Below are 16,169 nucleotides of genomic sequence, written 5' to 3' on the forward strand. Positions count from 1 at the left end.
TAATGAAACCACAATGGAATCATCACATTAGTCAAGAATGTCATTTCTTTATCAACAAATGTCTGTAAATTGAAAACATAACCACAAGTGTTTTTTTACATTTAATTTTCATGTCAGAAAAAATGTTGATGATGAATTAAAATTAACAGAGTGGTTTTGATCTGCTAGACTGGAATATGATCACTGAACACGAACAGGAAAAAAAGGTCAAACAAGTTTACATGAAGTGTCCCCACTTGGACCTTGTTGGCAGTGTGACATATTGGTCTGAATCCTTATCCTTGAATGCCCCCCACTTGTTTTCTTGTACCATCCGTACTGAGCAGTTTCACATTATAAGCTGTCGCAGATCCCTGCTGCTAAGATACCAAACCGAGGCAGCATTTTGTTCTTCTCTTTTCCATGTTTGAGTACTTTAATGTACTGCCTAGATAATCCTGGAAAAGCTGCAGGCCTGCTGACATTATATTAGAGATCTGTGATTTTAATTCATTACATTTTTGGCACATTTGAAAATATATATATCCTAAATATTTCAGTATTACAAATCAATCAAATAAATGAGGTAAAGAGCATTTCTCTGGATTATCATATATCCCTGATATATCTGCAGAGAATCTTAAATAACTTGAACCTCTTAAACAGAGCCCATTCTGTCACTCACACCATGTTCCTGGATTAACTATCCATCTAAAATTATTGTGTAAAAAAATCAGGCTTGAAAAGGGAAATCAATCCCTTTAAATGCAGACAATCACGTATGCCACCTATTGTGTTCCTGCTGACACCTCTTGTTGCTCTGGTGAATGAATCGGGAACATTTTGTTACAGTTCCAGTCTAGAGAGGCTTTTGAGGCAGGTAACGTGTTGCCAGTGCTTATGTTATTTGGCATACTAACTTGAAAAGCTGGATTTGATTTCAACATATTCAACATAAATTATTCTGTGTAGAAATGAAATCCAAATATAATTTATTTAAGATACTGCTTAGCTTAAAATGTCCAGTGTTACAGCTGTCTGGCATTATTATTTTTTTATATAAATGACAATAGGCAATGTATCATCTTAAACAGAAAAACATTTTTTACACACTTTAAGAATGTTTTGACTTTACTGTAAAAACTGTTAAATGGTTGTTACCTTACAATACAGAATGAAATATATTGATTTAGCGGACAATAAATGTAATTTTACTGTAAAATACTATAATCAATGGAAGTCAAAATGATTTGAAATGTGAAAATATGTGAAAATGTACATTAACAATGCAGTATTGTAAAAAAAAAAAAAAAAAAAATACAATATCCTTAAAGATGAAAGTAGAAGGACATTCCCAGAGGTCCCAGCATGAGACATAACATCTGATTATATTTTATTTAAAAAATAAAGTTTCTTCTGATTTTGGTAACCAGTTATGTAAACAACAGTTAATAAAAGTTATTTTATTAATATTTAGGTCTATAATATTATTTTAGTGTCATGTGTTACCCTGATGGTGTTTAGGCATGATTAATGAACATTAATTCATCATGTGGCTTTAAGTTTCATTATCAGCTGTATTATTATGCAAATTATACAATATATGGAGAGCAAAATGCCATCCAGTAAAACGTTGTCATTGTATCTTACCCGTACATTTCTTTCAGCGTTCAATTTTATCGCAACAGGAATTTTTTTTTTCTTTTTTTTTTTCTTCTCTTTTTTTGCAATGCATTATATCACTTTAAACCTCCACGTTTTTAAACATAATATAGTCGTGTTGTTCTTTCCGCGTATCGCTGTGCTCTTGACTGTGTGGTTGTACACGCTGTTCCCAACTTGAGCTGTTCAGTCAGCACACAACGGGTTACGGGTCAGGGTGTCTACTAGGACACTGTGTTCTCATCAGCGCGAGCTACAGTACAGCCGGAACATTGTGTTACTTTGTGGACAGTTTCCAAGGCCTGCCCTTAATTTTTACACTACATTGCCCTCCCCCGCGTTTACTCCTCCTCCTTTAGTCTCATTTCATTTCCCCCGTCCAAATGTCTCGTAGAGGCGTATCGTGTTGATTATTATTGGTGTGGAGAAGTGTAAAATACTGCCGGTAGAACATCTAGTACTCTCGCGCTGAGAGGGCGGGCTCATTCCCCTTTAAGCCGCTAAGGCACAGGTTGTATTCGCCGGTAAGGCTCACTGAAGTTGCATACGGACGGATATATGGTCAAACACATGAGAGGAACGGGCAACAAAAGGGAAATATTGTAAGTCTAGATTTCATGCTTGTTTTGATTCTTTATTCATCGCGCAGCCTACCTTTTATAGCTACTTTAGACAGCTTTCTGGTGACAATAGAAAAAGCCTGTTTTCACATGGTGCTATGCTTTATCTTCAAAATCAAGTAAAATATCGCCGTGTGGGCTTATATTTTAGTTAAAATGAATGAATAAATACTAATGCTGGAAAGAAAACTGTAGCTATAATTTAATTTGCATATTGCTATGTGTTTAGTAGCCTGTAGTTGCGTCTGAGAATGTATGGAGGATTGTACGAAACTGAGAGAACATGAAGCACCCCTTTTCAATTCTGATGCGAGAGAACTCAATGAATTTATATTCTTTTTATATTAGGTTTCTTTATTTTGTATACACTTTTGCTTACTATTTCACAGACTCTCTTTCACATTTATCCATCAAAACCATAAAGACTGATGTTCATGGTGTTTGTGGTGTAAAAATGAGCAATATGCTTATGGAATGAAAATGCTTTCTGCCTTTTCCTTTTTGTACTTTGAGATGTGCTGAGGAGTCAGGTTTTCATATTTTTTTAAATATCATTTCATGTCTCCTACTCACCGTTATAGGCTACTATTACTGACAAGATACGGCTTAGAACTTGGTTACGCTGACCTGCTTCCTCAAGCATATTTTTTTTATACAATCTGTTTAGATTATAACTCATTTTTTATTGTAAATGTCAAGTTGATTCTTGTGGCTTTTACAAGCTCAGCTTTTTGTTAGGTTATAACCACATATTTAGGTCTGGGAGGATCAAATATGATGATTTAAGAATTAACCATTGCTTAGAATTAACCATCACTTATCTGAATATTGTGGTTAGATTAATTCCCCTCATTGTCTACGGTGGTCACACCCTTGATTTCAGTGTCAAGAGATGTTTTCAAGAGTTGCAAAACCCACCATTGTCGACAGATGATTAAATTTTGATGTTTACGACAGTTTGTATGTCATCCGTACTGAAAGAGTCTGGGTGTCTGACAAGGTGATTAACTAGGAATCTGCGTGAGTGCATGTTGTACTTGACTGCGGACGGTATGTTCAAGGATGGAATGAGTCAACTGTCTCTGAAAGCTCATCTTTGTAACAGGAATGCCTGTTGCAATCTCCCCACACTGCGGACATCTGAGACAGAGCTCCAATAAGGGCTTAGAAAAGTCACACCACCTTTAAATGAGTTGATCAATGGAGAGAAAGACTTAGAGACAGTTGGCTGGAAAAGCATAGAGACAAACACAGGTGGACAAACAGACAATGACAGATTGGTCAGCAGTGGGACAGAACAGTTGGGATATAGAAAGATGGGTTGTCACATCATCTTTACATTTTATGGCTGATTTATAAGATCCATTAGAGGAACTTCATAGCATTTGATTCCAAGAAAGTTAGAACCAATGCGTTGTTAGAATTCAGGATCAGAATTTAGTTAATTTTGTTAACATTTAAAGCAGAAAAACACACCAACAAAACCAGACCTTTTTAATTTGCGTTTTTTTTTTTTTTTTGTACAGTTAGATGTTTAACAACATCAAATTTGTATGTAGATTTTGTCAATTACAGCTTTAAGCATTGTTTAATCAAATTGCTATTGTATTTGTGACTTTTGTTGACTTACTTACATCTTCACGGCCTACATGTTGGGTTTTTAGACTAAATCGTGCTCAAAGAATGATATGTTTCCACAGCAATTCTGTTAGAGCCATGATGGTAGCAGACTATTTCTGTGTCTTCTGTGAGTCAAATAGCCTGGACTCTTAATTTTTACTCTGCCACATGTCATTTCAAGACATAAACCCTAAACTTACATGCAGTGAGGTTAATATTTGTATTATTAATTAATATATTATACTTTCAATGCTAAAATATGTTATTTATACAATGATCAGTTTGGTAAAGAGCAGTCTGCTTTCAAATGAAGTCCCTGAAACAACAGACATGGACATTTCTGTTGTTGTCTTTAGTTAGGTATGGGCTGCTATATCTGCTCTTGTGCAATAATAGAATTTTCCTTGAAATGTATACACTTCTTGTAACCTTCAGTGTTTGTGTGTGTGTGTGTATAGATACAAAATGAAGGTCTTGGATTGAGAGCCTTGAGTCATTGTAGTGTCTCATTGCCTCAAGTAAAGCAGACTGGACTGAATGTTCCCTTCTCCGTTCTGTTTTCTTCTCGTGTCTTTTACTAGGTTTACTGACATAAATCTCACAAGACATCGTTCTCTAGAATCTGAATTTGTGCCAGGAACATAGAATAAAAGGGAACATAGTGTTCCGCCGCACACGTTCACAAGCTTTAAAAAAGCCCAAAACTACACATGTATGCTACACACACACACACACACACACACACACACACACACACACACACAGGGACCAACTAACAATTTTTCTAGGAAGAAAAACAAAATAATTAAGGCAATCTTGTGAAAGATGTCAAAAACACAACGATACGAGCGTATCACATATTTGAGCTCTTCCTTTTGAGAATAATAGGCTATATAATGTCTAAATAGATTTTTTTAATATAATTTTGATTTTGTTTTGTTTTTATATAAAGGGGGAAAAAAAGCATGGCAGCATCACAAAATAAGGATTTCAACATATTTTTGTATGAAAATATACCCCAAGCATATGAGGAAATTTAACTATAAACATTTGAACATAATCTAAAGATAGCAGTGCCTTATAATATTTGTCTAAGATGAAAAGGCATATAGTATAAATATAGTATGTTTGTTTTTTAGGGGAACACTGGTATGTTTGAGTGGCGAAATGTCATCTTTAGAGGATATCTTTTCCACTAACCAGTGCCCAGCTGCTGTATTTACCTCCCAAGGCACGGATGTCACTCCAAATGGTGACCATGGAGTATGTAAGGTAATCCAATCATTAGTAACTCTATATCACAGCTGTTAGTTTACAATTTCTGTATTTTTTCTGTAGTCAGAAAGTGATTTGTATGCAATTTTTTTCATATTCAGAATGATCTGGTGTTAATTTAAAATAAATATGAGGTAGTGTAAGGATGGATTGTTCACTTTTTTTCTCCCATACTTCTCTAAAGATTGTGAAACAGCACGGAGTGGAGGGGGAAAGGCCGATGATTGGGGACAGGGTGTATGTCCACTACACAGGCAGACTCCTCAGTGGGAAGAAGTTTGACTCCAGTCTAGACCGCAAGGAGCCTTTTGTTTTCAATGTGGGAAAAGGTAATAGATTTTATAGATTTATTTCACATATTTAATTTGTCATTTTACAAATTTAATGTGTTTTTAGCAGTGTTGGGTAAGTTACTTCAAAAAAGTAATTAATTACTAATTACTAATTACATCATCAATGTTGTATTTAAAATACTTTTCTAATTACTCTGTCTGAAAAGTAATTTAATTACTCAATAAGTAACTTACTAATTACTTCTTAAAATCCCTATAAACCTTGACCGGATAGACAATAGAAAGGAAACTCTTTTAATAATTTAGTCAAACATGGAATAGTTTAGCCTTTTATAGCTTTTTAAAAGATTTTAACTTTATTAAAACATATACTATAATACTTTTATTTACTTTATAATACTTACATTTTTTTTAGTAACAAATAGGGATGTCACTATAGCCTACCAAAAATCTAGTAGTCGGTACTGATACCACCAAAAGTGCACAATACTCCATACCAAAGTCGATACCACGGTAAAAATATATAAAAATACAAATAAAACAATGCTATATATTTTTTTCCAGGTAGGTCTAATAGAAGTAAGTAAAAATACCACAGAAATTGAATAATCAAATATAAAATAACTCTGCATAGTCATAACTGTATAAATTAAATATAGATTAATCCTTATTAAAGCTTTTCTTTTGTTGTTTGATTATCATTTATAATACAGACAGCCAATAGTAGACAGTAGTATGTCTCAGTAGTAAGGCTGCTGTCACTAAGACCTAATGGACGGAGACAATATGCTGTTACACATGCTGTTCACATTCACATAACCAACGCGAATATACGCCGAGACGGGCATTTTGACATAACTCTGTGTGTATTTGAACGTTTACGTGTAATAAACCGCGAAAATTTGACACTCGCGAGAGGCGGCTATGTGCGTGCGCTTTGGTCGAGAGCGCACTGACTGAAGACCGTCTCTAAGAGAGTGCGCGTAGGACATAGCATACATTTTACCGTAATGTTGTTGCCTACCTGTGTCAAAAAAGTGAAGTAATTGGAATATTTCCATTCTGCAAAACAGCCACTCGCTTCTGCCGCCATCTACAGACAGCGACTATGCAGCCAACTGGTGCGAAGTTGCGAACTCACGCGCAACTACAGCTTACGATTTTAAAGAGGCAGTGTTCACTTTTACCTTTAGATGACAAATTTAGATTTTAAATTCAATATTGATTTAAACAGAACTGTTGAACTAATTCACAGTATGTAACACAAGTACATTAAAAGTAACTGTAATTAAATGACCTAAAAATGAACAGTAATCCCTTACTTTACTTTTCAGTGGATAAGTAATTTAATTACAGTAATGCATTACTTAGTAACGCGTTACACCCAACATTGGTTGCAAGAGAGACAGCTATTCTTTAATGAAAGAAATCCAGTGCAACATATGGATAAGCAGATCATTGTATGTACTATGCTATTATATGTATTTTTTCATATTCATTAATCTTAATATTGGACACTGTGCAGCGTGCAATTATTTGGCTCAACTTAATGCAGTTGCGGACAGTGGTTCCACGCACTGGGTTTTGGTAGATTTGCTTAACCTTAAATTAATCTGCCAACTATACTCAAATACTTTGTGTGTAGTAGAAACCCAAACTCATCTGAGTAAGCGCTAATAAAATTAGACATTAGTCACATTAACTCACTTGTGGTGAACTGCTGGCTAGCAAGAGAGCAGTAATTGGTTTTTGAGTAAAGCAACTTATTCTTCACGTACCCGTCCACAAAGCAAAACTCCACTCTTTTAAATATAAACATAAAAGAACATTAAACTTTTTTTTTTTATCTTAAAAACACTCACACACTCAAATATATACTTAATTTAAACATTTACCTATCCAGTCCCATGAAAAGCATGCTAGGAACTAGGATCCTCTACCCAATTACAGCAACAAAACATACAATATATAAATTATTCATGTAATCCCACACAAATAAGTAAGCTTTTATTTTGCACTTTAAATCAACAAATTTCTACAAATTAAGTTCAAGAACTGTGCTGTACTAGTTCATTTTAAGTAAATTAATAAAGCGGCAAATCAAATACAAGTTGTACGCTTTGTAATAGATGACAAAAAAGCAAATCTAATCTAAATGCCTCATATGTATTTGAGTTGCATAAGCAAATAGTTTATATTACACTGACATGTCTAATTCATTAGTACTCTATCATTAGTACTCTGTCATAAGTGTCTGTTAAATGAAACTGTCATGGAACCTGCCAATTTCATTTTACATTTGTCGCTTAAGAGCAAATTCCTGTTTAATGATGTTTGCGGTTCCATTTAATAAGGGATGCAATTACTGGTGTTGTTTAGACGTGTGGTGCTTCCCTTATTATCTGCTGTTTTGTTCTCAAAGAAACAATTTGTATTTCATCATAAATATATTAACACAAATTATTTGCTATGAAAATGAGCCACAAACTAATTTTTTGTTCAGTATTTAAAATGAAAATACTGCACTATTCAGTATGTTTCAGTATCTTTGGATTATGAAGTTTTACTTATTAGATATATATTTATAATAAGTAATATATTTATGGATATAATTAAAACAAAGATATAACAAGTATTTACTTATAAAGTTCTTTAAGTTACTTATATTTATCTTATAATGGCAAAGCATTTACCATAGTGTGATTCAAGCATTGAATTCATGAGTACTGTCTGGTTGATTCACACAGGTCAGGTCATCAAGGCGTGGGATATTGGTGTGTGTTCCATGCAGAAAGGAGAGGTGTGCTTGATGCTCTGTAAGCCTGAATATGCGTACGGTTCAGCTGGCAGCCCACCAAAGGTTCCTCCCAATGCCACACTTGTGTTTGAGGTAAGAACATCAAGCACCTAAAGTGTAACTTTGACGATTTTTTTTTTTTAACCCGCTTTGTATTGTTACAATGTCAGTAGTATATGTAAATGAACTGTGTTTGTGTTTATTTATCAGCAAAATGTCAGACTTTTGACAGCTCCAGGGCTTTCGTGAAAACTCAATGGAGCACCATTGACTTCTATAGTATTGAAAAAAATACTATGGAAGTCAATGGTTCCCCACAACTGTTACAAACATTCTTCAAAATATCTTCTTTGTGTTCAGCAGAACAATGAAATTTATACAGGTTTGGAACAACTTGAGGCTGAGTAAATGATGACAGAATTTCGTTTTTGGGTGACACTTTAAAGGCCCACTGAAGTGCCTTGTAATGCGCAGCGTTATTCATTGTGTTGATGTAATTTCCACGGGAACAAGAAGACAGGGCGGGACATATCGAACAGCTCCTCACCTTTTTTAAAATAGCCAATAACAGCTCATCCAGAGCCGTTGAGCTTGGTAAAACCTCAGTTTGCTTCTAATCTCTAACTGTTTCTCTTCCTAATCTCCTCCATATCACTTTAAATATAGTCTTCTGTGCAGAATAGGGCTGGACGATTAATTGAAAATTAAACGAAACTGAAATTCAGAACCTCTAACCTACGTAATTTTCCCATGTCGGTTATTTCGTTTTTTTAATCCTGTTAATACTTCCCCCTTAAAAACATACTACTGCGTGTGTAGCCATGTGACTCCGCCCCGTCCAGTCAGTGGCATAAAAGCAACACGGAGGTGAACGCCGGTTCAACACATAGTGATGGCGCGCGAGCGGTGAGCATTGCGTCTTCACTAAACTTTGTCAGTTGCATTTGTTTTAAGGTTTGCCAGTTTGGACATTCAAGTGATTTTAGACGATTGGATGTATATTATTTCGAGTTACCTTGCTTGCGCAGCTGCATTGTGGCACGAACACTCATACAAACAGTAGCTGCGCAAAACGTGAAGATCGCGGGCACAGAGAGGAACGCAGAAACTAGTTGTCAGCACTGTCCAGTGATTTATCACTAAAGTAGCTTAGAAACTCAAAACTTATTATAGCATATTTTTCTACTTTTGAAGGAACTATTTACAACCCACAGCTTCACAATTAATAGAGAGACGGTATGACTAATTCACACACGCAATCACTCGTACCGTTACTGTACTAATTTATCTTTATCTGATTTACAACGAGCAGAAATCTGTAAGAAATGTTACGAACCATAGATAAAATAACTGCTGATAGTGAGCTATGTCAGATCACTCTTTCAGTACACTCAAAAAAATGATACGTTGGATTTACTTAATTTTTTTATGTTGACAGTTTCCACGTAATTTGGTTATGTTGCATTTAATTAACATTATTTATTTCAGTTAACTTAGATTTATTACATAAGGTTAACTCGGTGTCATTTAGTTGAATCAGGTTAACATTCTTAATTTTGCCCAAAACCATTAAGTTTAATTATCCTAAAATTAAAACAAATAATCCAGTTTAATTTAATAGTTTATTTAGTGGATGCGTTCAAGAACAATTTTCACAACAGAATACAAATGGGTCCGATACTTTTTTTGGTTTGTGCCGACTCGCACATATGATCCGCTCTGTGCTATCGTGTCTCTGGACCAGAGCTGACTGCATGTGTGCTGTGGCGGTTTGCGTGACACTACCGTGAAAGCAGACTTCATTCGCCCCAATGGAAAGCATATTTACACTTATAACTTTTAAATACAAATTTTATCGTTGTTTTGGAGCACTCTAGCTTAGATTAAGGCTAACATAATTATACTAAAAGCGAAAAAACTTATTTGTAATTATTGTTGGGGTAGGTTTATTACTGAAAAATGTGGTAAAAATGGAATACTATGGCAACAGCTTTCTTAACTGTACGCAACGCCGTTTTGCTTCGAGGGGTTGGGCGGAACTGACAGAACGGCAGTTTTTAAAAAAAATTTTCCCCCTCTGTTTGGCCTAAAACACTGTGTTCGTAGTCATCCAGTTTGAAATGTTGACTAAAACTACAGAGGTTTATTTACAATCCTTTGCAGTCTATACCCACTGCCTACAACGCGCTGGATCTTTGACTGGAAACCGAAAGTAACTCACTCCCGCTAAACATTTACTCTTTGAATTCTTGCACCCGGGAATACTAGTTGACACCATTATGACTAAAAGTTTGCTATAAAGTATTTCCTACTGAAATGTGGTATTTTAAATAAAAATCATCCCCTGGGACATAAAAGTGCCTGAAGTTGAAGAAAAACACTGTTTTATTTGTCTCTCTGTGTTGTATACAATGCTAGATCCAGAACACAAAAGCCTCTTTTGGTCTAAGTTTGTTACTTTAAAAGTACAAATGGTTCTACTTCCCATAATTAGATTGAGCTGCTGAGCTTCAGAGGGGAGGAGCTTACAGAAGATGGTGGGATCGTGAAGAGAATAAAAGTCAAAGGTGAAGGCTATAACAATCCTAATGAAGGATCCACAGTTCATGGTAAGTCTGAGAATTATGAATATTCGTAATATGGTTGTAATTCCTAGACAATGCTTTTGGATACAATATTAATTTGCATTACAATGCTATTTGGTTTTTGTCCCTCAGTACACTTGGAGGGGTGGTGTGGAGGGCGGTTATTTGAGTCACGGGATGTCACCTTTGTTGTGGGTGAATCAGAGGACGTGGGTGTTCCTTTAGGAGTGGACAGGGCCATGGAGAAAATCCAAAAGGGCGAATGCTGTTTATTATACCTAAAGCCCAAGTAAGACTTGCTATTCTGTTCTGATTTTTTTTAATAGTTACTATTATTTACTTTTTTTATATATATTAAGAGCTAGATTATTTGTTCGGTAAATAGGAATATAATATAATATAATATAATATAATAATCTGACATACTCTATCAGCATCTTACTCAGTCTGTGTTATACTTTCAGGTACGGTTATGGCAAAGAGGGTAAAAAAGAATATGACATTGGATCAAATGCAGAACTACTATATGAAGTGACACTGAAGGACTTTGAAAAGGTGAGAGATTTTATTTTAAGCCCACAGTATTTATTAAAAGCTTTCTGAATGATCTCAACGCTTAATGAATGATAGCGTGATCATATACTGATGTATATATATATATTTTAAAAAATGTATATAGAGATAGTTGTATAAATATATGTGTGTATGTATATATATATTTTAATAAACAGAATTAGCCAGGTTAAAAATTACGTTTTCAAACACACAAGTCTTCGAAAAAGGAGCGAGAAATCCCAGAATACAGTTAAAGTGCGCCCTCTAATGGTCATAAACAGAATTGACAGAGAGAACCTAAAAAACCTACATTGACAATTCCTCATGTGTTTCAGGCCAAAGAATTCTGGGAAATGGACCTTAAAGAGAAATTGGAACGTGCTGTTTTAGTCAAACAAAAAGGGACACAGTATTTCAAGGTTTGTCTACACTTTTGTCTTTGGTATACAGTTACTGGCCTATTCTTGCCTACTGAGTTGCTTTTTATTTTATTATAGACATGTGCTTTTACTTTTATAATACTAAATATATAAAACTAATAATAATAGTTATAATTTAATCTAAGATATTTTTAATTTGAGCTCAAATGCTTTCTATGATCATCTTTTGTTCGTTTTGATGGCAGCAGTCAGGTAATTGATATCCTTCTTTATATTCAGGCTGGACGGTACAACCATGCTGTAATTCAGTACCAGCAGATTGTAAACTGGTTAGAGATGGAGTGTGGTGCAGGAAAGGAGCAGCAACAAGCCATCCAGGCTCTTCTCTTAGTGGCCCATCTGAATCTCGCATTGTGCTATCTGCGTTTGCGCGAATACTCTCAAACAGTGGAGAACTGCAACAAGGTAGAGTAAGATAGCAGTGAACAAATATCAAGATAGCAGTGAACAATTTTTTTTTTCTGTACCGTGTCATAATGGTTTTCATTCCTAGGTTATGGAGTTGGACCCAGAAAATGAGAAAGCTCTATATCGACGAGGTGAAGCGCGTCTGTTGCGTAACGAGTTCAGCATGGCCCTGATGGACTTCAGGCAAGTTTTGCAAGTTAACTCCTTCAACCGCGCTGCCCGCAGCCAGATTGCCGTCTGTCAGCGCAAGATTCGTGAGCACCATGAGCGTGACAAGAAGATCTATGCAAACATGTTCCAGAGGTTTGCTGAACACGATGCCAAGGTATTACACTGGCCAGAAGGAAAAGTTTATTCTTGACAAATTCACTTATGTTGCCATTTCATGAATGCAGCATTAGAAAGTGCTTGATTCTTTACTTGAATAAACAATGCCCCTGGTTGTACTCAACAAAGCTAACCTCATTCAAAAACACTAATACCTCTCAAGAGGCTCAGACATAATCTTGGAGTAAAACTTATTGACATTTGACAAAGTATTAGTCGAGTTAACAAAAAAAAATCAAATGTAATTTTTGTGTTTAATTGAAGTAATATTACATTTTTCAAAATGGAAAATTTAGTTATTTATTCACCCTCATGTTATTTCAAACCTGTGTGGTTTTTCTTTCGTTCAAGTTTCACAGCACTTTTGCATACAATGAAATTGTGAACATTTTGACCAAAAATGACAAAAAGCATCATAAAGTCACCATAAAATTGACAATTCTTATTTTTATAGAATATTGCAGTATTTATTATAAATGATTTATCCATGGATATCTTTATTATATTTTTTAAATTCACTTGCCCTCGTAATAAAATAACTTCCCTTTTCTCTTACAACAACATCTCTTCTCTTCTGACGTGTTTTTCAGTGCGAGGGCGGGACAACCTGTCACTCACATGAGATCACAGCAACGATCCAATCAATACCCGATGGACAAAATCAAGTCCCGCCCTACATTTTTTCTTGTTCTAGAAGCTTTCACTCGGATGTACGTCACAATAAGGAAAAAACTTCCGTTTCATGATGACTTTAAAGCAAAATAAATGCAGTCAGTATGACATTTTTTTTGACTTTCGAAGACATGCAATATTTTTGTGCGAGTTACAGACTGAAATTTAATTTGTTAATAACTGAGAATCTTCCCCTTTTCTGATCTCTTAATCAGTGGTTCTCAAACGTTTTGACTCGAAAACGCCCTGTTGAACTGTATGTTCTTTAATGAAAACAATTATTAAGGTAAAAATAAAAAGAAAGTGTTTTGATTTAGATTACAGTTTGATTATTTTAATGAATTAATAATAATTTATTAAACACATTGAAACCATCCTGTGTCCCCCTTGGAACACAGGTCCCCTGGTTGAGAACCACTGCTCTAAATTTAACTTTTATTTTCATATTTTTAGTTTTCATGCTAATTTGTTTTTCTTTTTTTCTTTTTTAACTTAATATTGCTATTTAGGTTTATTTATTTTTCAGTTTTAGTTTTCATTTTTTTTTTTTCCAGTTAATAATTTTAGTGCTTCAAGTTTAAGTTTATTGCCAAGGCAGCATTTCTAATTTTCGTTTAGTTTAAGTTAATCAACTAATATTTATATTTTATTTTATTTAAACTTTATTTCAATTAACAGAATTTTTTTTAATAGTTTTAGTTAATTATAATAACCCTATTAAGCTCAATTATTAACGAGACAAATTAAATGTTTGGCATCAAACCTATTTTTATGGTGCTTTTTTGCCAATTTTGGAACAGTGCCTGATCACCATTCTGCATAGGAAAAAAAAATCATACCTGTTTGTAACAAAATGATACCAAGTAAATAAGTTTTGGGTAAACTATCCTTTTAATAACTGCTGTCTTTATTGTTTGAAGGAAATACTATTAGTTTTAGCATCTAAAAATGTTGTCTCTGTTTGTAGGTGGGCCGATTAAAAAGGAAAAAAGAAGAGAGTGGAATTTTAGATCAGAATAAACCGGGACTAAAGAGACCACGTCACAGTCAGGACAGCTCCTAAAACTCCAGCCGCTATTCAGGAGGCCCAGGCTGTGGGGATGACTGGTTCGTCCTCGATTGCGTCATGAGAGAGGCAGTGGGTAGGGGGTGTGGACGAGCCCTCTATATGCCTTGACCTCTGACCTCATCATCTCTCAGACTGAAAACAAATGCTGGGAAAGATTCTAATAACGGTTAAGGGATATTGAGGAGCTGCAAACCTTAATGACATTCCTACAAGAACAGAAAACAAACAACAACAAAAACCAAAGCGCACAATCCTATGACCACCTGTAAACCTCTACGGTGCACGCCACAGCTCTCAGAAAGGCATTCATCCGCTGCATTAATGCGAAAGCATATGGTTTTATATTGTCTTGCATAGACTTGAATACAACGTAGTACCTTATGATGTACTGTAACTGTACAGTATTCAGTGTAATTGCATCGACTTTGTGCATAATCAGATTAGGAGTTTAGGTTTGCAGTGGTGGGGTGTGTACTGGAGGCTTGATGTTTTTTGTATCATATTTGTATAAGTGTGTACAATATTTAGATGCAAGTGACCATAGTGGATAGCTGGACCTAAAAGTGCAATCCTCCCTTTGGGGAAAACCTATTTTGTGACTCTCCCCGCTGTATTCTTTGAGGAGTCGCAGCAGGCCCACATTCACAAACACACTTTTGATACTTCGGAGGGACTTGTGCATGCTTCTTTACTGCATCCTGGGAATGTCCTAGATTTGGGACTATATTTTAAAACGTTAACAGGTTAGTTTCAACCTGGATACTGGTAGATACACTTGACTGAAGTTCAATAGCTATATTTTTGAGCTGAGTTTCCATTACAAGTTTGAAGCTCAAATACTTTTTAGGCAAATCTTTTGGCAAGATAGGAATATTTCAAATAACTGTTCTCTTAAACCCACTTGTTTATTTGATCAAATACTAACTTGTGTGGTTTGCATGTTTTTCAGTATGTTCCCCATGTTTCAGACAGTTTTAATAATATTAATAATAAACAGTTTAACTTTTTTCTGTTTACAGTTTGATGCATTACAGCAGGCCTGTCAATAAATATTCAAAGAAAACTGTTCAGCTGTCTTGTGTTTTTGTAGTCGTTTACACTCATTGTATGACTTTAGACTTACATTTACACACTCAGATGTAGAAGAGGCAAGTCTAATATAAACACGCTATTCAGAAATAACTGTTCAAAAGTTAGGGGTCAGTACTATTTGATTTTTTAAAGAAATGAATACTTTTATATAACAAATTGACCAAAGACTAATATAAACAGATATATACAAAGCTTTCTATTTAAAATAAATGCTGTTCTTTTGAATTTTCTATTCATCAAAGAATCCTTGAAAAACATATCACAGTTTCCACCAAATTCTACAAAGGTTATTTGAGCTCCAAATCAGCATATTAGAATGACTTCTCAAGGATCATGTGACAATGAAGACTGGAGTAATGAGTGCTGAAAATTCAGCTTTGAATGAAAAGAAAAAAATTCCCTTTCAAAATATATGAAACAGTCATTTTAAATATTATTACTGTTTTTCCTATATATTTTTTTCAGCCTTGATGAGAATAAGAAACTTCTTTCAAAAACATTCAAAACTCAAGATTTTGAAAAGTAGTGTAATTGTAAACGTGATTCACTCCACATATCAATTGGATGCATTATTATTATTTTAAATATTGAAGAGACATTTTTGAAGGATATTGGTTTACTTGTGCCCTTTTTGAGCACTTGTGCTTAAATGAGACTTGAGTAGACCTATTTGTAGATGCTTAAGAGGCTGCAAACCTTATTCAGTTTTATTTTGATTTTAGAAAATAAAGGTGATTTTTACTGGCATGTCTCTTAGGTGTTGAAGATTAGTGCA

General features: G+C 34.7%; 1 protein-coding gene across 5 annotated transcripts; it reads left to right on the forward strand.

The window, feature by feature from the left end:
* The first annotated feature begins 1,975 nt into the window (after nt 1-1,975).
* fkbp5 (FKBP prolyl isomerase 5) lies at nt 1,976-15,370 on the forward strand. 5 transcript variants are annotated; one of them, XM_051896516.1, is made up of 12 exons: nt 1,976-2,243; nt 5,021-5,153; nt 5,341-5,485; nt 8,197-8,339; nt 10,741-10,855; nt 10,964-11,120; nt 11,296-11,386; nt 11,722-11,805; nt 12,046-12,231; nt 12,320-12,559; nt 13,152-13,271; nt 14,201-15,370. In XM_051896516.1, the coding sequence occupies exons 1-12, from the start codon at nt 2,200-2,202 to the stop codon at nt 14,294-14,296; spliced, it is 1,554 nt and encodes a 517-aa protein (XP_051752476.1). In that variant the 5' UTR covers nt 1,976-2,199; the 3' UTR covers nt 14,297-15,370. The 5 variants fall into 5 exon arrangements, with proteins under 5 accessions (XP_051752476.1, XP_051752479.1, XP_051752477.1 ...); XM_051896517.1 differs by lacking the exon at nt 1,976-2,243 and adding an exon at nt 4,174-4,241 and having other exon boundaries at nt 13,152-13,331; XM_051896515.1 differs by lacking the exon at nt 1,976-2,243 and adding an exon at nt 4,174-4,241.
* Nucleotides 15,371-16,169: the final 799 nt, after the last annotated feature.

The sequence above is a fragment of the Ctenopharyngodon idella genome, chromosome 6 (assembly GCF_019924925.1).
Source record: "Ctenopharyngodon idella isolate HZGC_01 chromosome 6, HZGC01, whole genome shotgun sequence".
NCBI classification, from domain to species: Eukaryota; Metazoa; Chordata; class Actinopteri; order Cypriniformes; family Xenocyprididae; genus Ctenopharyngodon; species Ctenopharyngodon idella.

Excerpts from the sequence above, each read along its gene's own strand:
- fkbp5 (XM_051896515.1), top strand. The coding sequence starts at position 4,189 with ATGAAGTCCCTGAAACAACAGACATGGACATTTCTGTTGTTGTCTTTA. Across the intron at positions 11,387-11,721 it reads CACTGAAGGACTTTGAAAAG|GCCAAAGAATTCTGGGAAAT; the intron begins GTGAGAGATTTT and ends CATGTGTTTCAG. Across the intron at positions 13,272-14,200 it reads CTAGAAGCTTTCACTCGGAT|GTGGGCCGATTAAAAAGGAA; the intron begins GTACGTCACAAT and ends CTCTGTTTGTAG.